This window comes from Sapajus apella, unplaced genomic scaffold (assembly GCF_009761245.1).
Source record: "Sapajus apella isolate SASKATOON/1434 unplaced genomic scaffold, GSC_monkey_1.0 scaffold69, whole genome shotgun sequence".
Taxonomy (NCBI): Eukaryota; Metazoa; Chordata; class Mammalia; order Primates; family Cebidae; genus Sapajus; species Sapajus apella.
In genome coordinates, this window is record NW_022437009.1 from 41,618 (window position 1) to 69,118 (window position 27,501).

Below are 27,501 nucleotides of genomic sequence, written 5' to 3' on the forward strand. Positions count from 1 at the left end.
CCATTGGAAGCCACCTTGTCCCTGAGCAACTGTCTGTCACCAGCTGTGGCTAGTGCACAGAAGAGTGCTCAGTTCTGTGATGTTTCCTATTTCACAGATGCTTTGTCTCCGGAAGCATTTATTTATGATCTAACTCAAGGAAGAAAAAAAAAGAAGTTTGGTGCTAGTCTTTGTAGGATTCAGAAAGAAAAGAAAATTTTTTTCTCAGTAGATTATGGTCTCATGAGGTAACATGGCCAGGCCATGGAGGCAGTATTGGAAAATAAAAAATATAACACCACTGATCTTGGCAAACCTTTTTTATTTTGTGATAAAAATGCTTTCATATAAATTTCATCTTAACTACCTTTAGCATGAAATGGAAAAGTAAAAACAAAGTGTGCATTTTCCTTACTATGTTTAGTCAGGAATATGCGGTCATTTTTATTGGTTATTGGGTTTCTCATACAAACAGATATATCACTTTTAAGAGAAATGTACACAAGGAAATAACCATAGTACCAGTTATTAGTGGGGGCCTCTGGGTACATCAATGTGTCCTCCCAAATAGTCATCATACATTCAATGTACTGGTTAGGGTCAAAACCCCCAAACCACCTCTCAACAAAACATTATACCTTTGGTTCTTTACTATGCAAGAATCACAAACTGGCAAATTCAATAAGATGATGCAATGGATTTGAGCATCATAGCTGATTGCTTACACTGAAATCTTTAATTCTCAGACTCTCTTCCTCCCACCTCTCCCTCCCCCACCATCACATACAGAGGGAGCAAATAAGCAAACAAAAAACCTATCCCCAAAGGCAGGCAGAAGAGGAGTCAAAGAAAGGAAGAATTTATAAAAATAAAAATAAACCAAAAATGGCAGCAGAGGATCTATACATGGCATAAAAGATGTGTCTTGTAAAAACTGAGTCTCCAATTCAGAATCCAAATAAGAAAGTTATTATCCAGCTTACCTTCCCTTTTATTAGATACCACACAATTCAAGAGTTCTTTAAGAGATCAGTAAAATGTCTGAAAGGCAGTGTTGTCCTCCTCCTCCTCCTCACTGAAACCTGTTGTCTATAATGACAGCTTTCACAATCCCTTTCTCCAAACCCAAAGGATCCAAATTAAAGTATTCCGAGAAAAAGAAACAAGCAATTTGGTCCAACATTGTGCTTAGGGAAAAGGGAGGATATAAAATATTCAAGTGGCTGGATCAGCGGCTAATACTTCCAGAAGTGGGGAAGGAGCAGGAGGGCAGGAAGGGGCAGGTATGCTGTGTCCAGAGAGGTCCATGCAGATGGGTTCTCCCCGTCTGTGAATAATAAATGGGTCCAAGGGCAGAGAGTCACCATTTGGAATGATAAAATGTCTGCACACTATGAAAGAAGCTGACGGATTGTTGCCACGTGGAGAGAATACAGCAGAAAATGAGCAAACTTAATCTGCTTATCTCAGGGCAGAACTAATTATTTTTGTTGGTCCAATAAATTTGAATAGGAGTGAAAAAACCATTTGTAAACTATTATGCCAACAGACTTTTCCATATGGGGCCATCGACAGACAAATCAGGTAAGTGGGGTGCACTGATGTATATCTGCAGCCATCCAATGAGAACTGTCATTCAAACCAAGAGTCAGGAATCCACCTATTAATATCTACAAAATGCCCAGGCAGAAATTATTTTGCAGGAGTCATGGGCATCGCAGCACTGTACAGAAGTGGCAGTGTAGCCAAGGACGAATTATTAACTGGCCCAAGGATAAGAAAAAGAAAACTATTCTTTTTCTACAATTGATTAAGATGCTTCTGGAATTAAAAGAGAGTCAAGGAAATTGCCAAGAACCTGGATACAGAGAGCGGATTCAGGTGAGGGGCAATCACAGTCTGAACATGAGAATGACGACAATGAGTTGTTGTCCACTATCATCTAGAAGGTGACTCTAGGAAAGGAAAACGTTCTGGTGAGTTTCTATGTTAGTTGCCAAAGGGAAAGTCATGGCCACTTCAAAGGAAAGAAACGGTAGCAGAAAATAGCAAAGGCTGCTATATAGTTCCTCCTTTTCCAACCTTCTTATAGGGCTTAGACCCTAGAAAACAAGCCCGACTTTCCATTTCCTTCACTTGAACACAGAAAGTCGTCTTCAGTGAGAACATACTGGGTATACCAGTAACTCAGACCACACAGTGTGAAAGAAAGCTTGGTCAGCAGGCCTTTAAGCAGAAAGATAATCAGGAGGTAGACACTGATCACCGGACAAAAAGAAGACAACTGTCACTTGGCCCCTTGGGCTAAGGAAAGTTCAGTCCTAAATGGCAAGGGTACAACATTTCAGACATTTTCTTCTGTGGAGATGAAAGGCTCAACAATTAAAAGACTACTTTCATGTGCTGGGTGAGTGAGTGAAACAGGCCTAGAGTGCTCAGATCTGGGACAAATGTGTTCCATACAGGCAGTGAACGGAATGTTGGGCAGGAAGCTGGGGGACCTGCGGGTGGGTAACTTCCTCTTACACAAGTTAGCTTGTCTCTTGGTCATTCTAACATTCCAATCCTTTTTCTGGTTTTAAAAAAGTGGAGAATCATAGTAACTAGACTATCAACGATAAAACTTCACAATGTCCAGGCCCACTCACAGAAAAACAACAGACTTATACCCTTCTTCCTGGTAAAGTTTTGTATACAGACAAGAGAAATTAAGGTGCAGCGTCTTGAAGGGATCTCCTGTCCCCAAAATTTGCTCAAGAAAAATATTCTGTTCCCCTTCTTTCTCTAGGAATGATCTATGTAGGAGAACACAATACAGTATGTCCATTTGCAAAAGAAACATACTTCAAAGGTTTATGCTGAGAACCATACCAAAGTAACCCCTGTGAGACTCCAAGGGATGCTGGGAAGACAGGAGGGGAAAGGAGGCTGAAGTCTCTTTCATGGGCCAGAATGATTAAAAGCACAAAGGTCTTGCCCTATTACATGCTGGTAGGGCTACAATCACGGAGAGGTGCAAAATCAAAAGCACCAAATGAAGACAAAAGAATGTCCAAGGAGGAGAAGATGCGTAGGTCAATTCAGGCAGAATTCTGGGGCACAATTCCCAATAGGACTCTAGTGTAGAATCTTCTCATGGATATGGCAGAAGCCCACAGGGTTTAAAACGCAGTCCAAGCTGCAAGAATGTCTGGGCTTCAATAAGCATCCATCTTATTCTCCAAATAGAAGATAGTAAACATGGTCCCAAAGCTTGTATTCATCTTGCATTTCCATGAACTTGTCTTGATTATTAGATTAGAAGGAGCCATGCCCCCCAATAAGCCTTGCTGATATCCAGTGAAACTGATGAACTGCTTCTCCTGCATTACGTGAATGATAAGAGCATCTTCTCTTTCCTACCTCTAGAAGCTGGCTCCAGAGATTTCTTCATTTCTCTCCCGGATGACCTTCATTTGTTCCTCAGCAGCATTTACAAAAGGCAGTTATGTCTCTACACTGGAGGCAGCCTCTTTCACGCATAAACCTGCATGTTGTTGTGTGTTGGCTCAGACATGTGTGTCCCAGGTCCCCGCTGACCTCCTCCAGCACCCCCAGGGGTAGGGCTGGTGGTCACATCTGACCAGTCAGAAGCAGAGTGGGGTGATGAACTTGACCACTGGTCAGGAGACTCTGGGGATGGTGTCAGGTAGGGATGCTCACCCTGGAGGTGACCACTGTGACTGGGTGTTCGCTCAGCAGCATTTGAGGAAGCATAACTATGCTGTGAAGGGGGTGTGGGGTACTTGCCCACAGAGGCTGGGAAAGGATGATAGGCTGGAAGAATGGTCTGAGCTACCTGCCCATCCTGCTGGGGCATCATGGCAGTAGGGAAAGCCATACTGGGCAAACGGGCCATTTCTGGAATCTGGTACATGGTGGGCAGGGGACCCGCAACAGCTGGAGGGCAGGTGGACTGAGGCTGGGGAGCCCCCGCTGGCTGGGCAATACTGCCTTTAGGGATGAGCTGGAAAGTCACAATGGGGGGCAAGGGCTCCCGAGGGGTGGTTATGTGCTTCCCTTCAGGTGGCCTGCTCTGGGGAGCTATGCCAGGGTGGGCGCCCTCAGCTGGAGCCAGGACCATACCAAACATCTCATTGTACTGGGTCTCATTCACCTCCATGCGGTTCATCCAATCTGCTGGGACTGGGACTGGATGGAGCCTACCCAAGCTTCCAGCACTGCCACTGCCTGGGGGCACAATGTGGTGGTGGGACAGCAACTGGCTCACTGAGGGAAGCACAGTGCTGGCCCCATGAGCCAAAGGCTGCATTTCATGAAGGTTAGAAAAAGACAGTGCATGCTGGGCATGGACTGGGGCAGGAGGGGCGGCAGTAGCCAACATAGGGTTGGGTGAGGCCTGCAAGATCCCAGGGGATGTAATCATTGGAGAGGATGTGGTGTCAGACACATATGTGTGAGGTGATTCTAGGGAATCAACAGGGGACAGAGTTACAGAACTCTCAGACAGTTGGACCTTCTCGCTCACAGACTTCTTCCGCCTACTGCCCTTGGCATCCTTAGCCTCCTTGGCAAGGTTAGGGAGGCTAGTGGGCATGGTACTCTTGGCACTGGGCCGTCTAGACTTCTTGCCCATTGGGGTGTGCTTCAGGCTGAGGAAAGACCTGTTGGGCCCACAGATGACAGGTGAGAGAGCAGAAGTCAGCACGGTGCCCGGAGGGCTTGGGGTCACATTGTATTCATCCAGGAGGCGCACGATGTCATGGTGCATGCGATCCCGAGCCACATCGCGGGGGAGACGATCCATGTGGTCTGTGATGTCTCGATTCGCAAAATGGTCTAACAGGATCTTGGCTGCTTCATAGCTCCCCTCCCGGGCAGCAAGAAACAGAGGTGTCTCTTCCTACAGAAAAGGCCCATCACAGAACACGTTAATAACACTCTTGAGAATATAGCAAGTGTTTCTCATTTTTTCTTATTATCACCCCCTTAGGCATGTTTTCCTAACTATCTCCCCCATGAAATACTAATACCACAGATAGGCTGTGCCTCTATCAATGTGCTGAATGTATATCTGTGATTTATACATGAAAAGAGTACGATTATTTCACCTCTCCTCAAAAAACAATTTTGCCCCTTGGAGGGAATATCTCTTTAGTTGGGAATTCATAAAATAAAGCATGCCCCTGAGCTGGAGACTCACTTAAAACAGTTCTGAGCTTATCAAAATAAGGTTCTAATAGGAAAAGGAGTTAGAAATAAGAAAGAAAGGAAGAGAAGAAACTAAAGCATGCACAGAACTTGGAAAAATAAGGGAAAGAGTAAAAGAAAGAAGAGACAAAACATGTGCAAGAAAGGACTAAGATAAGAAAACTGAGAGAAGATGAACAAGAGAAGGAAGCAGGACAAAAAACTCAGGGAGAAAACCAAACAGGAAAACATCAGGGTATCCAAGGACAGGAAAAAAAAAAGTGGGATGAGAAAAAGAAAGAAAACAAGAGAAAAAGAAGTATGAACAGAAGAGACAACTGGAAAAAGGAAATGTCAGGGAAGAGGAAAGGTGTGCCAAGCTATCCACAGCCAGCCTACTGTCAGCTGAGTACTGAGAGGGCAGAGAACTCAGTCCAGACACATGCCCAGACAAGCCCAGTGTCCTCATCACGCTCTCCAAACCCAGTGTCTGCCCAAACTGCTTCCATCTTTATGTATATCATAAGAGAAGCTGTAAATAGAAACAGGAAGGGGCTTATAACTGAGGCAGGGCTACGAGCCTCCTCGAGCTCAGAGCCCACAGATTGTACCTTGTTGTCCTGCATGTCTCGGTTGGCCCCATTTTTCAACAGCAAAAGAGTCGCCTCCACATTATTGACAGCAGCTGCCCAGTGAAGAGCAGATTTTCCTACAGGGAAGAAACATTTTTATAAGCAGACATTTCCTACTCCTAGTATAAAGCACCATGACTTGTACAATGAAACCTTAAACTCCCCAGAGATCAGCAGGAAGCAGTTCTCCATAGGAGTCTATAGGAAAAACCAAAGTCATCTCTTCCTTTTCCTCTGTTCTAAAAATACTTCAGTACAGGTTGCCTATCCTGCAGAAGACCTCTAGGTGAAAGGATCACTTGTATGAGGTATTCATGCCTACTACATGGCAGAATCCACCCTGTTACATACTGAAGACAAAAACCTATATATTACATGTCAGAATTTACATTAAGAATATCCCACAACTCTCCTAGAGAAGTCAGCTCTCATAAATCTTCAAATCAAGAATGGTATACCTAGGAAACTACACGGGCAAACCTTTCATGTATCTGCTTTGAGGTCCAAGAACCCTCATTAAAAATCCCTCATTTTAATTGGAGATCTCCTACTGGCTTGGATCTCTGAGCTCAACATGTTGAAGGAAGAATGAATAGATGCATGAATGAACGAATGAGTGAATCTCCAATGTACTTAGATCTGAGACAGTTGTTTAAGGGTCATGTAACCATTCCCCTCCTCAGAAGCATGCTTTGCAGGTAAGAATCCGAATCCCTGCCTCTCATTCCTACCATGGTCATCCACTGCATTCACATCTGCTTGGCAGTTGATCAGTTCTGCCACCATTCCCTCCACAGCCAGGCGGGCAGCCAGGATCAGGGGTGTAGTACCATCATTCATCCTGGCATCTAGATCAGTTACTCGGTTGCGAATCAGAATCTAGAAGAGGAGAAAGTACAGAGAAGAGAGTTACCTAGATGAAGGAAAACGATGAAACTCAGAGAAGAAACAAGGGCATCAGAGCTAAGGCTATACTGCAGGTTCCTGGAGAGGAGGGAAAATCTTGTTATCTTTGTGCCCAAGAGTCTATCATGATCAATCAACAAATATTTGTTGCATGAATAAATAAATAAACAAACAGGTGCTCAATAAATAAGGTCAAAGGATGAGGCTTCTACTTTCTCAGGAAAGAAGAGGGATGCGGGGAAGTATCACTTCAATCACAGTGTGCAGCCTAAGGTGATTCAGAATGCTTCCGACTTCCTCATAAGGATAAAATAAACAGGAATCAGGGAATATAATATGAACTCATGTCAAGAAAACTGCCACTGAGCAGCCAGAAGCCCAGTCAGGCAAATCCATAAGAAGTAGCTGATACCAGGCAAAGGCTCCTGACCAGGTTTCACTCTCATCTAATCTATGCATTTGGGAGGCATCTTGGCACAACAAATTATCACTGACTAATAATCAGAAGACTGGTGTTATCTGCAGTTGGCTCTATCACTATCTGCCTATATATAGCTAGGCCAGTTTGTCTGCCTCTCTTTTCCTGCTTTCCCATCTAGCAAGCATGACTTTAATACCTGCCCCAGTGTCTCAAATGATTGAATAAATTCAACTAGATATTAGTTCCTTAAAAAAGATAAAACATTATAGAGCCAAAGGAATTCTTATTATTCAAGTGACTCTTCTCATGTTCTTTACCTGGAAGACACCTTGGGCATCAGCTGCCACTGCAGCATGTAGGGGGCAGCGGCCCATGTTGTCCTGGGCATTGGCATCTGCACCTGCATCAAGGAGACGCTTGGCGGCATCAGCCCGTGAGTAGCGGGCTGCAAGGTGCAGGGCCATCTCACCAGTCCGGTCTGTCTGGGCCTGAAGGCTGGCACCCTGGTACACCAAGTCTGTGATGATGTTAGCAGAAGAGTCCTCTGCATCTTCATCTTCATCACTCAAATCTGAGCTGCCTCCTCGGAGAGAAGCCAACATCAACGGGGTGCAGCCATCTGTAGGAATCGAAAATTCCAGGAAGTACTCAAGAAGGAGAAGGAAGTTAACCCTATTGTTGAAACAGTTCTATCTGAATAAAGTTATCCTTATGGGCAAAGAATTTCCTGTATTTCTTGTAGTAACTAGTTATTAGTTTCACATTTTCCACCTTTTCCTCTGATAATGTCATTTCTGTAAAGAGTAATGGGAAAGTATGAGTCTTTTTAAGCAGGGGCTCTTCTCTAAGTTAAACAAGTTTTTCTGTTCAAGTTTAAGTGCTATTATTTTAACTCGAAATTTAAAAATATATAATATTAATAGAACAATTAATATATGCCTAAGATATTAACTCTCTATCCTCTGCTTTGGGATATTATTTTTCTATCCTACTACAATCTAACCCATTTTATCTTCCTGTTTAGTCTCCACACATTGTACATAAAGCAATGTGAAATCCTTCCCTTATTGAGTTCATAATTTCTTCACGTGGCTACATTCCTTAAACATTCATTTCCTCAAGCCGATTAAGAGTCTGTGAAATTGGAAAGGGGTATATGGCTGGACAGGGCAAAAACAGGGACAACAATGTAGAACCATGGGCAGACATAGCACAGTGAAGAGGGGAAGGCTTCCTGGTGCTGACCTGGGCCCCGGACATTCACGTCCAACACATCCACCTCCTGCTCTGCCTGAGGTGGGGTGAGGGCCAGTGATGGTGTCCTACGGATGTCTGCGGCTTCAAGGTGCTGCTGTGTCCATGGCCGTCGATCGATAGGGTCGTCTTCTTCCGAGAGCAAGGCCTCATCTTCAGCCTGAAAGGTGAAAACAAGGTGCTGCTGTGTCCATAGCCGTCGATCGATGGGGTCATCTTCTTCCGAAAGCAAGGCCACATCTTCAGCTCCCTATCAATCGGGCCACCACCAGAAACTGCTGAGGAGAACCTGTCCAGAGCCTCTGCCACACTTCCTCACCTCCTATTGTTTTCTCTCTTCCTACTCCTCCAACCCTCCAGAGGATTACCCTGGCCTTGGCTTCCCACTGCTCTCGTGCTGTGGCTCCCGCTTACCTCGCCTGCGTCAGCTAGACAATTCCCCCACCACATCCCAAACTCAGGCTTTAGATCTCCAGAGCACACAATTCTCACTTTTACCTACCCTCCACTAGAAGGTAAAGTTTAATTCTTCTTGTTGGCCCTAAAAAGCATACTCTGCTTAACTGGTCATGTGTTAAGTGCTTACATAGCACTATGTGGCCACCTCTACCATGAGGCTATATGCGTCTCGAGAAGAGAAGATAAGCTTTGTTCAAGGTTGCTTCCTTGTACTCAACACAGCACCCAACATGTAGTAAGCACTCAGGAAACACGATTCGATAATAATAACTACGATAATTTAAAAGCTGCGGAAAGTAGATAAGGCACATGTGCCAACACAACAACTCATGGAGGAAAGAGTTATTATTACCCGCATTTTACAGGTAAGGATAATTGCAAAGAGGTTAAGTAACTTGCCAGCTACTACGTGGCAGAGTTTTGGACTTGAATCCAGTTCTGTTACTAACTAAAGCAATTTTCTTAACCATCATACTCTTGCCATGCATAGCTGTGGATGGAGGGTCTCCTTTTTCACGTTAGTCTCAGCCCAGTGTACCCCTTGTTTTTATAAGGTTTTAGTTTCCTGGGCTCAAGGTATGGAGCCTCCAATGTCAGTGATCACCGGCTTTCTTCCGCTGCTTCATTTCATCTTCTCTTATAGAAGGAGAAGTGCCCATAAAGGGTGAGGGAGAGAAGTGGCCATGAAGCAACTGCCATCTACACATCCCAGTCCTGACTTGACTACTTGCCAGCATGACACTAAGGGAAGGGGACATGTTTGTTTTAATATTTTTAAAGAGTTATTCTTGAAGAGCATACATAGGTAACCCAAGGTCATCAATGATCTAAGGATTCCTGCTGTTTAGGAGAACCTAGGATAGTTATTGTCTGGGTAACATATAAAGACTATCACTCTTTCCTCCGTTTCAGGACACTCTAGAGCTAAAGGACAAAAATCTGAAATGTAACCAGATAATGGCTGACAACGCTGGTTCTACCACGGACACCTCACCTTCACTTTCTTTGGCTGGGGCCCTTCATCATCAACCCAGTGTTCACTTGTTCCAGAGCCAATTAGGTTAGCTTCTGAGACTTGCACCGAAAGATTTCTAATACGATTATAAAAAGGAAAAATAAGAATGGCGGTTATGTCATAAACTAACACAGTGGTTTTCAACACTTTCCACCACGACACACTCCCATGGCTATAATACAATTTTACGGGGTCTTGGCCAAGAGAAGATGGGCATCTTGTGACATCCCCTCGGCATTCATCCTTTCCCTTACCACTGAGCGAGAGCTCAAAACAAAAGTGTACCTCAACACAGAAGCTGGGCAGCACTGTGATAATATGCACAGATCAGATGCACCCAGGCTCTGACTGTGGTTTCAGTCACACATAAGGCATTTAGAATCATAGTCTGCGAGTAAACGTCCAGAGCTTAGATTTAAAATCATAATTCAACAAGATACACTTTTCTAGTCATATATATAAATAGTCTATCCCTATTTATATTGTGAATAGTGGCTTGCTGGCAATGCCTCTTACTTAAGCCCCACAGCATCCTGTCCCACTGGCTCACGACGCTTGTGATTGCTTGCATCTCGGCGAAGAGTGAAACCTTCAGGCAGCCAGAGAGAGCCATGCTTACGCTTTCGTTTTGCCATGATAACCCCCAGCAGAATAATAAACAGAATGATGACAACAGCAACAGCAAGTAGATAGAGCAGCTGAGTGCGTTCTGGAGTCGGGGATTCACCTGAAAGTCCACAGAGACAGGGAAAGTGCTGAATAAAACATCAACCTCTCCATGTCAGCATTAGATTCATTTACAGGACAACTTTGACCTCACCAGTCCTGAAAAAAGAGGACTGCGTAATGAAAACTATGCCCCCAATTGACACTGTCCCCCCGCCACCTTTCCCCTCAACACCAGTGCCACTCACTGATGACAGACACGAGAGGGTATGATAGGGTCCCCCGTATGGCGTGAGAGGCTAGGAGAGCTGCTGCTGCATCTGTATTCTTGAAGCAGTGGTCTGAGTCTTGAACACACTGGCGGTTGTCAATTTCTAGAAAGACTTTAGAGCTGTCGGATGCCAAGGGAGAAGTGGAGAAGGAAAACAGAAGAGTGCAGGTCAGGCACAATGTGTCATGAAGGGTGATGGGAGCCTTCCTTCCTCCCCTTCAGCATCAGGTCCCCACCTCTGGGATGCTGCCTTAAGACATAACTCAGAAATTAAGATACTGTCCCTTGAGATCTTAACACTAATTCCCACAGAGAATGTCCCGCCTTCCTTAGTCTGGCTGACTGAAGCCTTCCGGCTGAGGCAATGCATGACAAAGTGAGAAGCTGGTCGCCAGTGCTTTCCTCCTGAAGGTTTCAGTGGTTGTCTTCTACTCTTTCCTACCTACTCAGTGGTACTTAGTGCTACTTTAGAAACACATCCCTGTGCACTTTTAGTCCTTATTTTCCTTTGTCTCTGCATTGTTATCTCAGCTAGCTGGAGGGTTGAAAGTTTGAGAATATACCAACAAAGAGTGAGGTGTGAATGACAGAGCAACTGAAGATCATTACCCGTGTCAAAGAGACATATACTCTAAAGAAGAGCCTTGACAGTAAGTCAATGATTAATGCAAAAAGGAACATCTGATAAAGGGATTTGAGGCAAGTCTGGCAAAAGGTTATAAATTCTGGCACCTGAGGAGGCCTTCCAGACATCTTGCTCCTGTGTACCCCAGCCCACTTTTCGGGACCCCAAGATCAAGGCACGTCTTTAGACTTAAACATAAGTACTGGAGTAATGGCTTTATCTTAGTGGTGGGCCACTCTATTTGTCTGATCTTTGCATTTCTATAGGTTGAGTTATGACTTGTGCTATATATCAAAGTTCTTGGCTTCATAAAATTAGCCTTGAAGTTCAGAAACCAAATACCTACCCAGCCACCTCCTGTTCTTGTTCACCAGGAAGGGACCTACGTGTCATCCTCTGTTTCTTCATGGCAGCTGACTTCTCACCATAATAGGGGTACACCATAGGTTCCCCCTTGGAGTCCCGCTTAATGCGCAGGTTGGTGTGAAGCAGGGTGCCCAGTGCCCGCAAGAAACTGCGAACATCCTGGAGCAGTTGTTCAGGTGGCAACAACACCACAATAACGAGGGTACCCTCTGCCAGGTTCTCGGGCTGGTCAGCAGCACAATCCAGCCCATCCCAGCCACACTCCTCACTGTTGCAGCCCTGGTCACAGTGGTTGTCTTTGAAGTGGTCTGCACAGTATTTGTCATACCTAGGTCAGGAGAAGCAGAGAACAGACAAAAGGGCTCAGATTAGACTGGAGCTCTGTTTGGTTTAACATTTGGAACTACTGTGGATTTTCCTACCCATTTTCCTGTGGCTCCTATTAGGACCCAAATGCCCCACGAAACCTTCTTTGCATCTCCTATCCCTGACGTCATAGAGTACATACAGTATACGCCACTTATCCTTGTTGAGTACTTCCTAAATGAAGAACAACACTGTACTAACTATGCTGCAGGAGCTTAGGGGCTCCCAGGCAGCTTACAATCCTGTTAAGTCAGGTTTTCAAACAAAGCTGCATATATGAACAAAAGTCAACCTGGTTCATGCTTTCTCTACTTTGTATCCACTGCCCCCAGTAAGGTAACAATGGGCTTTAGGAAGTGAAAAATGCCTCTAGAAACTTGATAAATGGACCTGAACCATTGAGAGTTGCCATACGGAGAACCATATTAACATGATCCATTTCTTTCCCTTTCAAGAGTGAATCCCAACTATAGAAGGTAAAAGCGAGTGGTTATGTCCTTATAGGACACCATATCTTACTTGTACAGTCTCTTTCAATATTTGCAAAAGGAATTAGAACCTAAAAGATTTGATGTACAAACTATTTCATCTATACTCTCCTCTCCTCATCCCCTCCCCTTGATATTTGTATGTACAACTTTTCATGCCAGCTCAATCAAAAGATTAGGAGTCAATAAAATAACTTGCTTTGGCAAGTTCTTTAACCCTTGGGCCTAAGTTCTCTCACCTATGAAAGAATGTTAGTAATACCAATGCCTCACGGGCTGTCGAGAGTTAATTGGGATTAAATTCGATGGAATGGCTAGTTAATAGGAAAGTTCCTACCTAAACCATACAGCCTCCTGTAACTGTAACAATGAAGACTAGGAGGGGTCACAGTCCTAATCTAATTCATGCTTCCAGATAAATCTGGGTGGGGAAAAACAGTCTTAGGGAAAGAAATGGGGTGAAGAGAGAGATACAGACCTTTCCATCCATCCTGCAGGCAGGTTATGTGAGAGGCTGCCTGAAGTGGGAAACACCACTTCCAAAAGTTATATTCCCCAGGAGGTCACGAAGGCAGCAGGTGAGAAGGCAGAGATAGGCAGAGAAAGAGGGTCATTATGCAATGAGCATTCCTGGCCCTTTGTCAGCAAGGGAGAGCACAGGGTAGTGTGCGATGGGACAAGGCTGGCACCATCTGAAAAGCAGAGGCAGCTTAGGCTGAAGCACTGGAGTGGTTAGGAGCAAGAACCAGAAACTGAAGTGTGTTAGTGACAGTCCCCTTCAGCTTCTGGAGAACATGAAGCCCTTACTTGCATGTCTTGCTGTTCCCCTGGCATTCAAAGTTGTCAAACAGGCACTCGGCTGTGTTGCACAGCTCATCACACTGGTTGTTGATATAATCCCAGCAGGGAAGCGGGGAGGAGCAGTTGGCCCAGGGGTTCTCCATGGTGAGAGAACAGTCACCGCCATCCCACTGGCAGGCGTGGCTGTTGCAGGCCTCATCACAGACGCCATCCCGAGCTTTATCCGCACAATATTGGCTCTGACAGGTGGCAGGAGGGGTGCTGGGGGGCACCGTGTAGAGTTCACAGAGGCTGCCCCAGAATGGTGGGGTGCACTGGCAGGAGTAAAAAGGAGGCTGGCGCTGAGGGTGGCAGCTGCCCCCGTGCTGGCAGGGACTACTGGCACAGCCTGACTCACAGTCCCGGGGGTTGGGGCAGAAGCAGCGGGGTCCAGAGGCGGTGTGTACACACTGCTCCCCTTTCTTACATTTCACTTGTCCACAGCTGCTCTGGCATCTTGCCCCGGAAAAGCCCTGTGGAAATCAGTGAGGAAATAAGGATGGCATTGGTAGGGAAATAGTCACACTGGAAGTTTCGGGTTTCTAGAAAACCTCCACATCTCACTCCCTTCTGTACTTCCTGCTCAGCCCAAGCCAAGGTTACTAGACAGGTTTCCTTTTTGTATCTCCCCAGGCATAGGGATCTCTTGTTTTGGGGAGTTTTCAGCCTCTGGCAATGGTAAAAGACTGGGTATAGCAAATAGCTAAAATTAAGCTTCCCTTTAGTTTAAGAGACAACTTGCTTCCAAATGGTTCCCGCTAAAGAATGTCAACAGAGCAGCATTTCCACCACTTTGTGTGGTTTTCCCTTAGTTTTTCTAAAGACTGACAGTCATGGACTGGGAAGCTCACGTTTCAGGAAGTGTCTAAACGGTTCTTTTTATTTAATTTGGTTGTTTTTTGTTTTGTTTTGTTGCTTATAAACAGCTTTAAATGGAAAAACCCAAACACTTTCTTCTGAAAGAGTTAAAATTGAGAAATCTCATTTCGAAGCTTGATAAAACCAGGTTTGATCTCAGTTTTGTCACAGATATTGTATGGAAGAGAAAATGCCCCTTATGAGCAACAGGGCACTTACCGGGGGACAACGGCAAATGAAACCATCAGGCATGTTGCTGGCCACAGCACAAGTCCCTCCATTCAGGCAGGGCATCTGGGGACACACATCGATGAAGGTTTCACAGTGCCGGCCTCAGAGAATAAAAAGGGGTTTTAAAAGGCAGAAGTAGTCATTGCAAGTTACTGACCAAGCTTTGCTGGGATAGGAACTACCCATAGGTGGGGCGAGGGTGTGAAAGTTCAGTTCTACGCCTGTGGTAATCTGAGCAAAGGAAGGAAATACTCACAGGATCTCCACATGACCGGCCCATCACTGGCTCAGGCCAGTCCTTTACTCTGTCTTGCCTACACAGTAAGCACCAACTCACACAAACAGGATGGGTGAGAAAAGTGACTTAAATCCCCTCAAAAAACTAGAAATCACGCTTCAGCTTTTTGAAGTGACTTTAGATTTCATAAGTTTCAGGAAACAGTTAAAAAACCATTCACCACATTTTGTTATGTCATCTCCTACTTCGTAGGAGAGGCTACACCAGGCCAATACCAGGCCCATATATTTAAATGGTGATTTGCGGTACAGAGAATTTTCATCTGTGATATACCTCATTCCAATCACTTTGTGGCCTTTCTGTAACCTAACTGGTTTTCCCTAAAACGCAGCTTAATTTTCCTGAAGTTAACTTCCTCTAGGAATAGTTCTAAAACAGGAGGCCCCTGGGGGCCACTGCTCCAAGATAAAGCATGAGGCAACTGGAACCATGGAGGAGACGAGGGCACTGCACGGCTGGGACTCGTGGCCAACAGCAGGAGATAGGCCCCACCTGGCCTGCGGTCACTTAGGAAAGAAAAGGTATCTTTAAAAATGAAGAAAAAAGTGTAATGCTTTTGGCCCACCAGATCAAGTAGCAAGAGGTATAAATGTTTGTCTCTTTAAATCACAGCAGCAGCTGCTAACCAAGAGCAGCCACCACATGGACACAGCTTGGTGGACCACCAGTCCCTTGCTGCTTATCTCTGCCACAGCTTCCCACAAAAATTGTGCTCAATGTGTTCCAAGGGATTTTTTTTTTCATTCACAAACGTGCACTAGCACAACTTCCTGGCTATGGGATACTAATTCAAAACAGTCTCCATTCCTTCCTTCTCCTGCTTCCCTCTTACTTTGCAAATGTTTGTCAGTGTTCCCAGAGAAAAAAGCCTCAGAGCCAACCAACCAAACAGGAGCCAGTTTTGCTTCTTTGGCTTTCCAAGTGCAGTTTGGCCAATACGAGGCTGTGGACAGATTGTTCATACTCATTCTGTCCCATATTGCCTCAATAGTTATGAAGTTCATAATGGATTATTTCTCTTTTGATGTTAGTGTATCTAGGGAACTTCCATACTGCAGAATCCCTCTCACTCTTCATAAAATTCCAAGATTGTAAGGCAACATATCTTTAAAGCTGGAAGGAAAGATGGCTGGAGATGGGCTCAGGATATACCAGGTTCAGCTTGATGAATTGTTTGTAAATAGACAATTACAGCCTATTTTCTGACTCCCAAGGAACCTGATCACACACTCCCTATAAGAAATACAACTAGAGACCCCAGGAAATGCATGATAAATTTCAAATCTGAGTATCCTGCCACATCTGGATACAAATAACTATTTTAGTTTCCAAAAGTCCCCATGCTGTGCCCTCCAGAAGTAACTAGTAAGTTCCTGTGGTAAGACCCTTATTCTGAGGCAGGGTTAGGTCATCTTCATGCCTTGTGATGAAAGAAAGCAGCTTGAGGACAGACTAGGAACATGATCAAGCCTTCACTGGGCAGGGCGTTACCTGTGACCACTGCAACTTTTCATTTCATACCCACATCAACTGATCTTTGCTTAAACACATTTGAATTTGGACCTGCTCCCTTTAAGTATCTAAGCAGGGTCCTAAGCTTCCCTGAAAAGATCATGGCGTGGAAAGATCATGGTGTCAGGAACTACCCAGTGATTCAAGCTATTATATGTCAAAGGAGGCAGGATGAAGACACCAGCGTTAGACATAAGGTTCCTTAAAACAAAATGTCATTTTCTTCAGATGTAGAGAGTTCTGTGAATGAATGGTGGTGATGGTAGAACAGCAATGCCAATGTACTAAATGCCACTAAACTGTATATTTTAAAATAATTCAGATGGTAAATTTTAGGTCTTGGATGTTTTGCCACAATTAAAAAATGTTATATTGTTCACTACTTTCAATATACATTTTTAAAAGTATTCCTGCATTATATAATCAATGCACAACAAAAGAATCCCTAAGGAAAAATTAAAGGTAGACACTGATTATAACCTCTATGAAGTACAGAGTAGGAAAAAACTGGCTTTTAAAAATTAAGCTGCTGTTGGTTTTCTTATATAAGAAAAGCTTCACTCGGGTCTGGGACAAGTCACAGGGCCCAATTTGCTCACTAAAACCATCTGCCAAGGCAGAGTGGTCAGGAGGCTAGAGAGCTTCTCACCAGTGAAGGCACTACGACAAACACACAGGTAGTCATTGGTGAGCTGGATACAGTCCAGGCTGCCCTCAGAGCTGCAGGGGTTGGAAAGGCACTCGTTGATGTCTCCCTCACAACGTTCCCCAGCAAAGCCAGGCAAGCAGCGACAACTGTAGCCTCCGATCCTATCCACACACTGGCCACCATTAAGGCAGTGGGGACCCCCGGCACAGTCGTCAATGTTCTCTTCACAGAGTAGGCCTGGAGGAAAGAGAAGAGGTACAGAATTACGAAAAGCCTTTGAACCTGCTTTCCAGCAAGGGATAATCACCCCTGCTGACATTTTCACAATGAATCAGAGTATACTCCTCAATCGGTAGCGGGACCTTGCAGTTGGGCAGGGCAAAGCACAATCTTTATTCGTGACAGCCATCATCCTTCTGGTGAGTTGTACAAGTAAGGGAAAGAACATACTAGGGCTCTACATGTACTCTCCCACACGACCCAGTGAAGTAGCACCCAATGGTGTAGGTCCTATTATTTGTCCCATCTCAAAGACAAGGAAACTGGAGCTCAAGAGAAACTCAGTAATTTTCCCAAAGTATAATCCAAAATATAAAAATAGTTCCAAAAAAGAACATAACAAATGCAGTCATGCAACCGCATAATGACATTTTAGTCAATGCGGGCAGCGTATACAACAGAGGTCCCATAATGAAGCTGAGGCTGATAAATTCCTGTTGCCTAGTAACATCACAGCCTTGTAATGTCACAGCACAATTACTTTTTAAGTAAATTCAGTGCAGCTTAGGTGTACAGTATTTACAAAGTCTACAGTAGTGTACAGTAATGTCCTAGGCCTTCACATTCATGTACCACTCACTGACTTAACCAGAGACAGTTCCAGTCCTGCAAGCTCCTTTCATGGTAAATGCCCTATACAGGTGTACTATTTTTTATCTTTTATATTGTATTTTTACTGTATCTTTAAAAATTTTCTACTGTACCTCTTCTTAAATATGTTCAGATACATAAGGACTTACCATTGTGTTATAATTGCCTACAGTATTCAATTCAGTAAAACAAGGTGAAGGTTTGGAGCCTAGGTTAGGAAGCCATACTCTCTAGGTTTGTATAATTACACTCTATGATGATTACATGACAATGAAATTGCCTAAGGACATATTTCTCAGAATATATCCCCACTGTTAAGTGACCCATGACTATACATAGATTATATAAAAATGCTGGTAAGAGTTGGAGTTGAATTTTGAATGCTATACATTTCTAAGTTTTATAATCACTGGCTTTTTTCTGTAATAGTGTGTAAGTGCACTATTTCCTGCTGAGAGTTCAAAAGTTATTCCATTTAAAATAGGACTCATTTAATGTACTATAGATGTAAATGAGCCATCTAGTATGAGTATCTGCATATGGTGTCTTAGAAAGAGACAAAATAAATCAATACCTGTTCTAGAAATTATTCTATGATTAATTCAAAAAGGTACAAAGAGGTAGGGTACAGTGGTTCACACCTGTAATCCCAGCACTTTGGGAGGCTGAGGTGGGTATATTACTTGAGGTCAGGAGTTCGAGACTTGGTCTGGCCAACATGATGAAACCCTGTCTCTACTAAAAATACAAAAATTATCTGGGTGTGGTGGTGCATGCCTGTAATCCCAGCTATTTGGGAGGCTGAGGCAGGAGAATCACATGAAGCCAGGAGATGAAGGCTACAGTGAGCCAAGGTTGCGCCACTGCACTCCAGCCTAGGTGCCAGAGAGAAACTCTGTCTCAAAAATTTTTTTTAAAAAAAGTACAAAAGAAAACAGTTCTGTATTCCTAACACTTGCATTGTAACATACACTAACAAACACAAGATTTTTTTTTAAATGTAAAATAAGGCCCAATTTTCAATAGCAATTACCAAATTACCAAAGATAAAATACCTAGGAATAATCTTAACAAGAAATGTGTTAAACCTATATGAAGACAACATTAATACTATCCTAACAGACACAAAAGAGACTTGAATAAGTGGATTTAGTTAGGAAGACTCCTCATCATAAAGTTGTCAGTTTTCTCTATACTGATTCATAAATTTAATGAGACCCTGATAAAAATTACCAATAGGAATTTATTAACAGACAAGCTGATTATAAAATTATGTGAAAAAAAACTGTAATCATAACCAGGAAAACTATGAAGAAGATCCGTAATAACCGAAACAGAATGTTATTGGTGAATTAACAGAATAAAAGAGCAAAAAAGAAGTCCAGAAGAACACCAAAAATACACACGGGAATTTAAAATTTGGCAAGGGTGCCATCTCAAATCATTACATAAAAAACAAAATATTCAGGGCAGGCGCAGTGGCTCACGTCTGTAATCCCAGCACTTTGGGAGGCTGAGGCAAGTGGATCATGAGGTCAGGAATTCAAGACCGGCCTGGCCAAGATGGTGAAACCCTGTCTCTACTAAAAAGTACAAAAATTAGTTGAGCATGGTGGCAGGCACCTGTAGTCCTAGCTACTCGGGAGGCTGAGGCCGGAGAATTGCTTGAACCTGGGCGGCTGAGGTTATAGTGAGCCAAGATTGTGCCACTGCACTCCAGTCTGGCCGATAGAGACTCCATTTAAAAAAAAAAAAATTCAATAAATGTGTATTAACAAATGAGTAGCCACATCAAAAAAGTACTGGAGGAAAACAGAATTTCCTTACAACCTTCAAGTGTATAATACGTTGTTGACTACAACTCAAAATCCAGAAGCCATTTTAAAAATAATAAATTCAACTTGATTAAAAAACTAAAAGTGTGCACTAAAAATCACTATAAAGAAAATCACAAGATAAAAACAATATAGTGGGAAAATATTTGTATTTTATATCATTGACAGCCAATTTCCAAAAAACATTATATCAACAACTTAATGGGGAAAAAAAAGATGTACATGAACAGAGAAACTGCAGCAAAAGGAAAATAAAATGATTCTTAAGTGAAAAGATATTTTTCCACCTTAAGAAGCCAGTGTGCTGATACATTGCAATTACTGATTAAAATTATAAATGCATATATTATCCAATCCAGCAATTCTATTTCTGAAAATTTATTTTACCAATACACGTATATGTCTGCAAGATAACTGAAATATCTATCGTGATGGCACTGGTTAAGCAAAATATGGCATGTCTGTACAGGGAATTCTGTAGCTATAAAAAGTATTGAGGAAGTTCTATATTTTGTTATGAAAATATCTCCAATTAAATTTAAAAAATCAAGTGCAAAAAATGTCTAATATTCTATCTTCAGAGTAAAAAGTAAAGGAAATAAAACATCTTTGTATTTGGCTTCTCTCTATATAAAGAAATTCTGAAGGGTACATTTTTTAAAAAACTCTAGAAAGATACAAAAACAGCTAAAAGTGGTGATTACATGTTTGTGGGAGAGGGAAAATTTGTGCTGAGGAAAAGAGATGGGAATAAGAAGTATTTTCACTGTATACTTTTCTATGTATAAATACATTTTTTTGTTTATATGTATATATGCATATCTTACCTTATACATAGAGTAAATTGAAAACAAAAAAGTAAAAACAAACCGAATCCTGTATATGCTCCCTGTCTCAAACAATATTTGATATTTAGGGACTGCTAGTAAAATGAGCATAAATATATATTTCCCCATCAGAATGGAACCACCAGTAACAAATAGGCCTATCAAGTGAGAGAGAACTCAACCTCAGGCTGAAGCAAAGTAGTAGAAGAGGCAGAATTGTTACAGTTAGCCCTTGACCTGGGGAACTGGAGGGACACCTAGGCAAAGATCCAAGGCTTATGAATATGGTGACCAAAACACACACTGTGATAACTCTCATAATAAGGTTACAAGACTTTAGAGTTTCCCGAAATGTTTACCAATGGCCAGAGAAATTAAGTCAGGATAAAAAAAATACTGTTTTACATACGTAAACCAGCACACATAGTAAAATAATCCAAGGAATTCTATGTGGGACAAACTCAAAGAAATTCATACCTACACATCACAATCAAACTGTTAAAGAAAGAATCTTGAAGGCATCAAGAGAAAAGCAATGTATCACATATAAGGGAGCCTCAATAGGATTAACACATGATTTCTCACTAAAATCCATGGCTATCAGAAAGCAATGGGATGACATACTCAAAGTGCTGAAAGAAAAACACTGTCAATGATAATATCGAAACGAGTATTCTAAGCTATCTTCAACACGTGGTTAGAAGCGACAAAAATTGTTTCCTTCTGAAATGATCCATTCTGAGACTGGACATGTCTAATCAATAAAAAGTTCATGGTATAGCAATGATTTTAGAGTTTGATGAATACCCATGTACTCTTCCATTTTTCCTAGCCTCCCTTGAAGTCAGGGAGACCATTTAATAATTCTGGTCAATATACTGTGAGGGACAGGGATGTGTGTTGCTTCCAGACTGAGATAGTGAAAGCTGCTGTATGACCCTTTTAAACCACAAACCTAAAACACAGAGAAAGGTAGCTCAATACATATTCAACTTTACTTGAGTGACAAAGTCATTGTTATATTAAGCTCTGAGATTTGAGGTTTAATTAGCTTCTATATCTTGGAGTTTGACTCCACTGAAGCACATGCTAAAATCTGATCTCCAATGTTGGAGGTGGGGCCTAATGGGACCTGTTTGCATCCTTGAGACAATGAGAGCATTCTCACTCTGTTAGTTCCCATGAGAGCTGGTTGTTAAAAAGAGCCTGGGATCTCCTCCCCTCTCACTTGCTTCATCTCTTGCCATGTGATCTCTGCACACACTGGCTCCTCTTCACTTTTCACCACGAGTGGAAACAGCCTGAAGCTCACTCCAGAGGTAGATGCTGGCACCATGCTTCCTGTACAGCTAAATATACCTCTTTTGAAAAACAAATTACTTGGTCTCATGTATTCTTTTATAGCAACAGAAATGAACTATGATAACAGCGATCACCAGAACTGGAGCTTGTTGTAACCAGTATAATTGTTCAAAGGAACAAATTAGTAATGATTTGGAATGAATTTTTACTCAACCATTGATTTCTAGAATAAAGAACAATTCTCCTTTTAGCATGACAATTCTTCAAATACTTAAAGACTGTTTCTCCTTCGTTTTCTTCTTCCCATTAACCTCATTCCTCAATAACCAGTCTACTAGTAGTGTACTCTCCTATTTTAATTTAATCAAACTCTGATATCTGGGAAGGCACATGAGCCAAATTTATTGACACAAAGCTCTAAGGCAATACAAATACTTATACTTTTCTGGCATTCTATTCTCTTTGACACTAACAAGAATGAATTTCTCACCAGTGTGGATAGCCTTTTACATTTTCACAGGTTTCTCAGAGTAGGCCCCAGCACAACTAGATCCCTTCTGACAAACAATACTCTAATCTCTTTCCAAGGGATGGTTCAAAAGCAGTGTCAATGTTCACAGCAGAATGATGGCCCTACCACTTAGTTCAAAAGCAGTGGTAATGCCCACAGCAAATGATGGCCCCATCACTCACAGTCTAGGGTTGCATCTCTCATCAGGCCTTACTGCAATTCCTAAAGCAGAATCTTATGCCATCAGTATCCTCACCTGAGGTTATGAAAATAATAGCAGATATTTTCATTTCATTCATTCCCCCACCTTATAGAGTCAAGAATTGGCTAATTTAAAAAATACAAAAGCAGGTAAATGTAAATTGTTTATTTTAGAGGCCATTAGTTGCTTTTCCTTGAAGCAACAAGAAATCTTACTGACCAGGCTAATTTTGTTATAATGTTCTATCAGTTCCTTTTTCTGTGTTTCGTGGAATATAAGATGCCAAACAACAAGATGAAACCTTGAACATAAATCACAACATCAGAGCTAGCAGGAGATGAAATAATAAAATGGCTTGAATTACTAGGATGCAGAACTAAAAGCTTGGAATGAAGCTAGTCTTAATATCTTTAATTTTATAAAATCCCCTGACTACTAAGAATGGATTTATAAATTAGACAGTGCCCTGGATGGAAAATGGATAAGGATGATTTCATACCCCGACTGCCTGGTGGGCAGGAGCACTTGAAATGGTTCACAAGGTCAATACAGGTGCCTCCATTCTGGCAGGGCTGATTCTGGCACTCATCCACTTCATACTCACAGTTGACACCCTGGTAGCCTGGGACGCACTGCCATGAGGAAGCAAAAAGGACGAGAAATATTGGAACATTACTGGCAACAGGCCATGAGAGCAAGTCAGATCTGAACATTTCTGTGACTCTCTCCCACCTCCCTGCTTAGATTTTGTATGTTTCTCTGGAACCATTACACTCTCTGCTAATCTGTCCATGCAGGGACAGACAACCTGCAGCTTACTGGCATTTATCTATTCCTCTTCCAGTTGAAAAAGGTGCATTAAAAGGAGGGCAGGTACTGAATACTCTGAAGGATATTTCAGATTTGACTTGTGTGCAACACTTTTGTTCCTCTTGTGTACGGGTTTCCTCATCTTTAAAATACACATTTCTCTGTAGGTGATGAGGACCCTATGACTCAGTCAAAAGGCATATGTGGATGGTAGTATAGACATGCATTTATTGATCTCCAGGTTTAGGAAACTATATGTATGTATGAGAAACTGGTTGAGATAGGCGTAGGGTAGAGGGAGGTAGAGCAGGCTGGCTAGCTGTGGTGGATGTAGGGGTTGGAGGGATTTCAGGGCTGATTAAGAAAAAAGACATGGCTGTGAGGTAGCTTTATTTGGACAATGCTTTGACAGGTTTGCACGTGGGAGAAGTTCCTTATAGCATGAGACCTTCCAGAGTGGTAGGTGGGTAAGGGGAAGACAGCAAGTAAACTCTGGGAAAGAAGGATCAGAAGAAGGAGTCTAGGTGATGTTACTCAGCAGCCAGTGGCAGGAATCTCTGAGTCAGAGAGCTCCAAAGGCCAGCATCAGTCTGGGATCTGCATGGCCCCAAGGTTTATTGGGGCCATGTCAGCCCAGGCATTAAAACAGTGACATGTCCCTTGATGACACATACTTCCTCAAATATATACATGTAACATTTAGCATGATGCTATGGGGAACAGGATAAGCAACATTTTTTTTGAGAGAGAATTGCAAGTTGACTGATTAATAATTACATACAAAGGTGACAGGGGCCAAAGGGACATTCCACAAAGCAGTTTTTCCTATCTCAGCTGCTATTCAGGGAATTGTAGACTGCTATGTTGGGTGGGCCTGTAGAATTCATCCTGGTAGTGACTGTCGGCTCTAAATCTTAAAAGCAACCATAAGGAGCTGGGATGGTTCCAGAAGCCTATAAAAATATCTTACTAGGGCCATGAGAGGCTGAAAGAAACAGTGGTAAACACTACGATGGGGATTGAAAACATCTATAAACTATAAATATAAGACGCAAGCAGCTAAATTAAATATACCAGGCTCAAGACAGTTGTACAATCTCCGGGGAGGTCCATGGCCTCTGCCTGCTCAGTGTCCTCACCTCACATCTGTATCCACCAATGAAGTCACTGCATGTTGCCCCGTGATGGCAGGGGTTGGACGCACACTCATTGAGCTGCTCCTCGCAGTAGCTCCCAGTATAGCCCAGGGGACATTGACAGTAATGCGTGTTGCCAGCGTTGATGCAGACACCTGAGTGCTGGCACAAGTGTTCAACAGGCACGCCTGGGAAACCCAGTGAGGAAGAAATGTCATAGAAGAACACGTGACACATACAGGGTTCAGACCAACCAATGAGCAAATAAATCTAAACTGAATGATGCATCAAATCTTATTTTTATCTATTTCTTCACACCCTCAGCACCAGACGCATATTAAAAATAAATAAACCCTCAAAATAAAATATGCCTTAGTTCCATCTCAAATACGTTTCTTCTCAGAATCTCGGAACCTATTCCTCTACCTTACACCTTCTGTCTTGAGCCCTTGCCCCAGAGCCCTGCTAACCCACTACTATCTGCTCTTCTCTCTTATCCCACAAAAATACCTGCTCTAAATGCCACTGGTCAGTCAATATTTCAGTGAATGACCTGAGCCCAAGGGAGTAAAGCTTACCTCTGCTGGAGGCCGCTATGTCACAAGAGACATTGGGCACGTCACAATAAGCACCAGCCCATCCAGATGGACACAGGCACCGGGACTCTGCTTTTTCCTGAACGCAAGTACCTTTGTTTTTACATGGAGACTGACTGCAGAGGTTCACCAGGGTCTGAAACAGAGGAGGGGTGTACATACATAAAATTCAAATACGAGAAATGAAGAAAAGAAGCTATACTGTGTTACAAGAAATCAAAGAAAAGCACACTGATTAGAAAGAAAAGAGAGCCTTTATCTAGTAAAAGAGCACTTAAACTAGATTCAGGGTTCCGAGGTACACCTAACCATTTTTATGTACCATAGGTCTTCACTAAATGTCATTATTAGGTTCTTGGAAACTGTGACTTTAAGCACAACGATATATAACAAAACCAATTTTACCACAGTATAATTGATACAAACAAGAGTTAAGTTCCTATACTTATTTCTGGTCAAAAGAAAATCATTAAACTTCAAATTAACACCCACTTCTAATATTAAACATTGAAATAAACAAACTATACATTCATGTAAGAAAGATTAATAAAAACAAGATAATTATTTATTCAATTTTTGGTGAATCCGTAACGGTAGTCCTAGTGGTGGCAGGTCAAATCAAGGAATAAATGTTTACAAAGCAAACTTGTCAGTACCTCTTACCCACCACACAGTTCAGAAAGCAACACTAACCAATATAACAGGCTTGCTGGGTGCTTTTGTACCACATTGTTTATTGTTGTGCACTCACATGAGTATTATAGGCATTATGAGTTTTAGTTTTAACAATAATTGGTATATTCATTCATTTATTTTCTAACCCACTTATTCCAGTTCAGGTTCATAAGTGGCCAGAGCCTATTCTGGCAGACTGGGACAGTGTAGACATGCCCACTTCACCCAACGTGCACAGCTTTGGGTTGTGGGAGGAAACTGAAGACCCTGGAGAAAATCCATGAAGTCATGGGGAGAACATGCAAACTCCACACAGATAGAAGCTCTAGCCAAAAACAGATTTTTTCCCCCACTCAATGTTACAACAAAATGACACTGAATGAAACAAAGTGATTTGAGGGCCTGCTGTAGTCTAATTCCTCTTAGGTTTTCTAAAGTTCTTAACACAAAAGCTTAAGTATTTGGGGAAACCCAACAGGTTTAGCTATTCCCAATGCTCTAGATATGATCTGCCTACATGTACGGCCACCGTGTAGTGCTAGAAAGAAAGAATTAAAGCTGTCAGACAGGTTCATACTTTCTGTGCTAATCCTGTTTGAGAAATCCACATGGGTCTTGAACAAAATCTATTCGTGGTGAATACGGGTAAAAGGACTTAACGCCTGTTAATAAACCTAAAACCTTTAAGAGCTTATTTCTAAGGAAGACAATCAGGCTTATGAAAAATGTGAGGCGGGAGGAGGATCCAAGATGGCCGATTAGACACAACTCCAGTGCACAACACCCAGCGAGAGAGACGCAGAAACCCAGAGATCTCCTAACTCTAACTGAGGTACCAGGTGCATTTCAATGGTCTGGTTTGAGGGTGAGCAAAGCCCAGTCAGGGCAGACCAAGGTGGGGAGGGGTGTGCTGCTTCACCCATAAAGTGCATCTGACCGGCGAGTCGGAGGCCCCACCTCTGGTGCTCCGGTCCAGATACAGCACTTCCCCCAAAGCCTCAGCAATACACAGAACAGGAGATCTTTGCCAGTCAAGCGCCGGGAATTACAAGTGTGGGGTTGAATGAGAGTCTGCAGACTGAGCTATTGCCCCCCGGAGGGAGAGGGAGCTGCGGGAGCAGCTGGGCGGTCCCTACCCCCTGACTGGAGAGAGAGGCAGCTAAAAGCGGGAGACTGCCGGGTGTGGCTGGGTGGGTCCCTAACCTCCCCAACAAACCCCAGAGGGCTGAAGCTCTGACTCTAGTGGGTTGCACAGCCAGTGCCACAGTCTGAGATGAACCCTGAATGATCCAGCCCAGTGGAAGAAGGGCACAACCCACCCCTAGAGGGGTGGGACTGGGCTACATGTTTTAACAAAAAACACAGGAAGCCCACGTGGCAAGTGGACAGCGTTCTTGACAACCCAGCAGCGCGTACAGGTCAGCGGAAGAGGCGGGCCTAATCTCCCAGCATAAACAAAAAAGAGACAGGAAGCTTCCCTAGTAACCTGAAGGAGTCCCTAGAAACCCAGTAGCGCCCCCACAGGCAGACAAGCGGCCTCATCAAGCAGCTCTCTGACACCACAGCCAGGTAAATCCACAAAGATGGGAAAAAACCAGTACAAAAAAGGTGAAACCATCAAACACCAGAACACCTCTTCTCCTTCAAGGGATCACAACTTCTCAACAATACAGGATCACGACTTGACCGAGAAGGAGTGCAAAGCATTGAC

The 27,501-nt window shown here is 43.0% G+C and overlaps 1 protein-coding gene across 4 annotated transcripts in view; it reads right to left on the reverse strand.

Moving 5' to 3' along the window:
• Positions 1-281: 281 nt before the first annotated feature.
• Positions 282-27,501, reverse strand: part of NOTCH2 (notch receptor 2) — a 195,371-nt gene continuing 168,151 nt past the window's right edge. For all 4 annotated transcript variants that reach the window (XM_032249562.1, XM_032249563.1, XM_032249560.1 and 1 more), the window contains 15 exons: positions 25,098-25,251; positions 24,523-24,707; positions 23,073-23,205; positions 17,027-17,263; positions 14,556-14,668; positions 13,446-13,951; positions 11,765-12,112; positions 10,771-10,913; positions 10,373-10,583; positions 9,836-9,932; positions 8,374-8,542; positions 7,446-7,747; positions 6,533-6,680; positions 5,781-5,878; positions 282-4,882 (listed from right to left, as the gene is read on the reverse strand). In XM_032249562.1, coding sequence (XP_032105453.1) covers positions 3,494-4,882; positions 5,781-5,878; positions 6,533-6,680; positions 7,446-7,747; positions 8,374-8,542; positions 9,836-9,932; positions 10,373-10,583; positions 10,771-10,913; positions 11,765-12,112; positions 13,446-13,951; positions 14,556-14,668; positions 17,027-17,263; positions 23,073-23,205; positions 24,523-24,707; positions 25,098-25,251 — 4,233 coding nt within the window. In that variant the 3' untranslated portion in view covers positions 282-3,493. The remainder of the gene's footprint in view (positions 4,883-5,780; positions 5,879-6,532; positions 6,681-7,445; positions 7,748-8,373; positions 8,543-9,835; positions 9,933-10,372; positions 10,584-10,770; positions 10,914-11,764; positions 12,113-13,445; positions 13,952-14,555; positions 14,669-17,026; positions 17,264-23,072; positions 23,206-24,522; positions 24,708-25,097; positions 25,252-27,501) is intronic.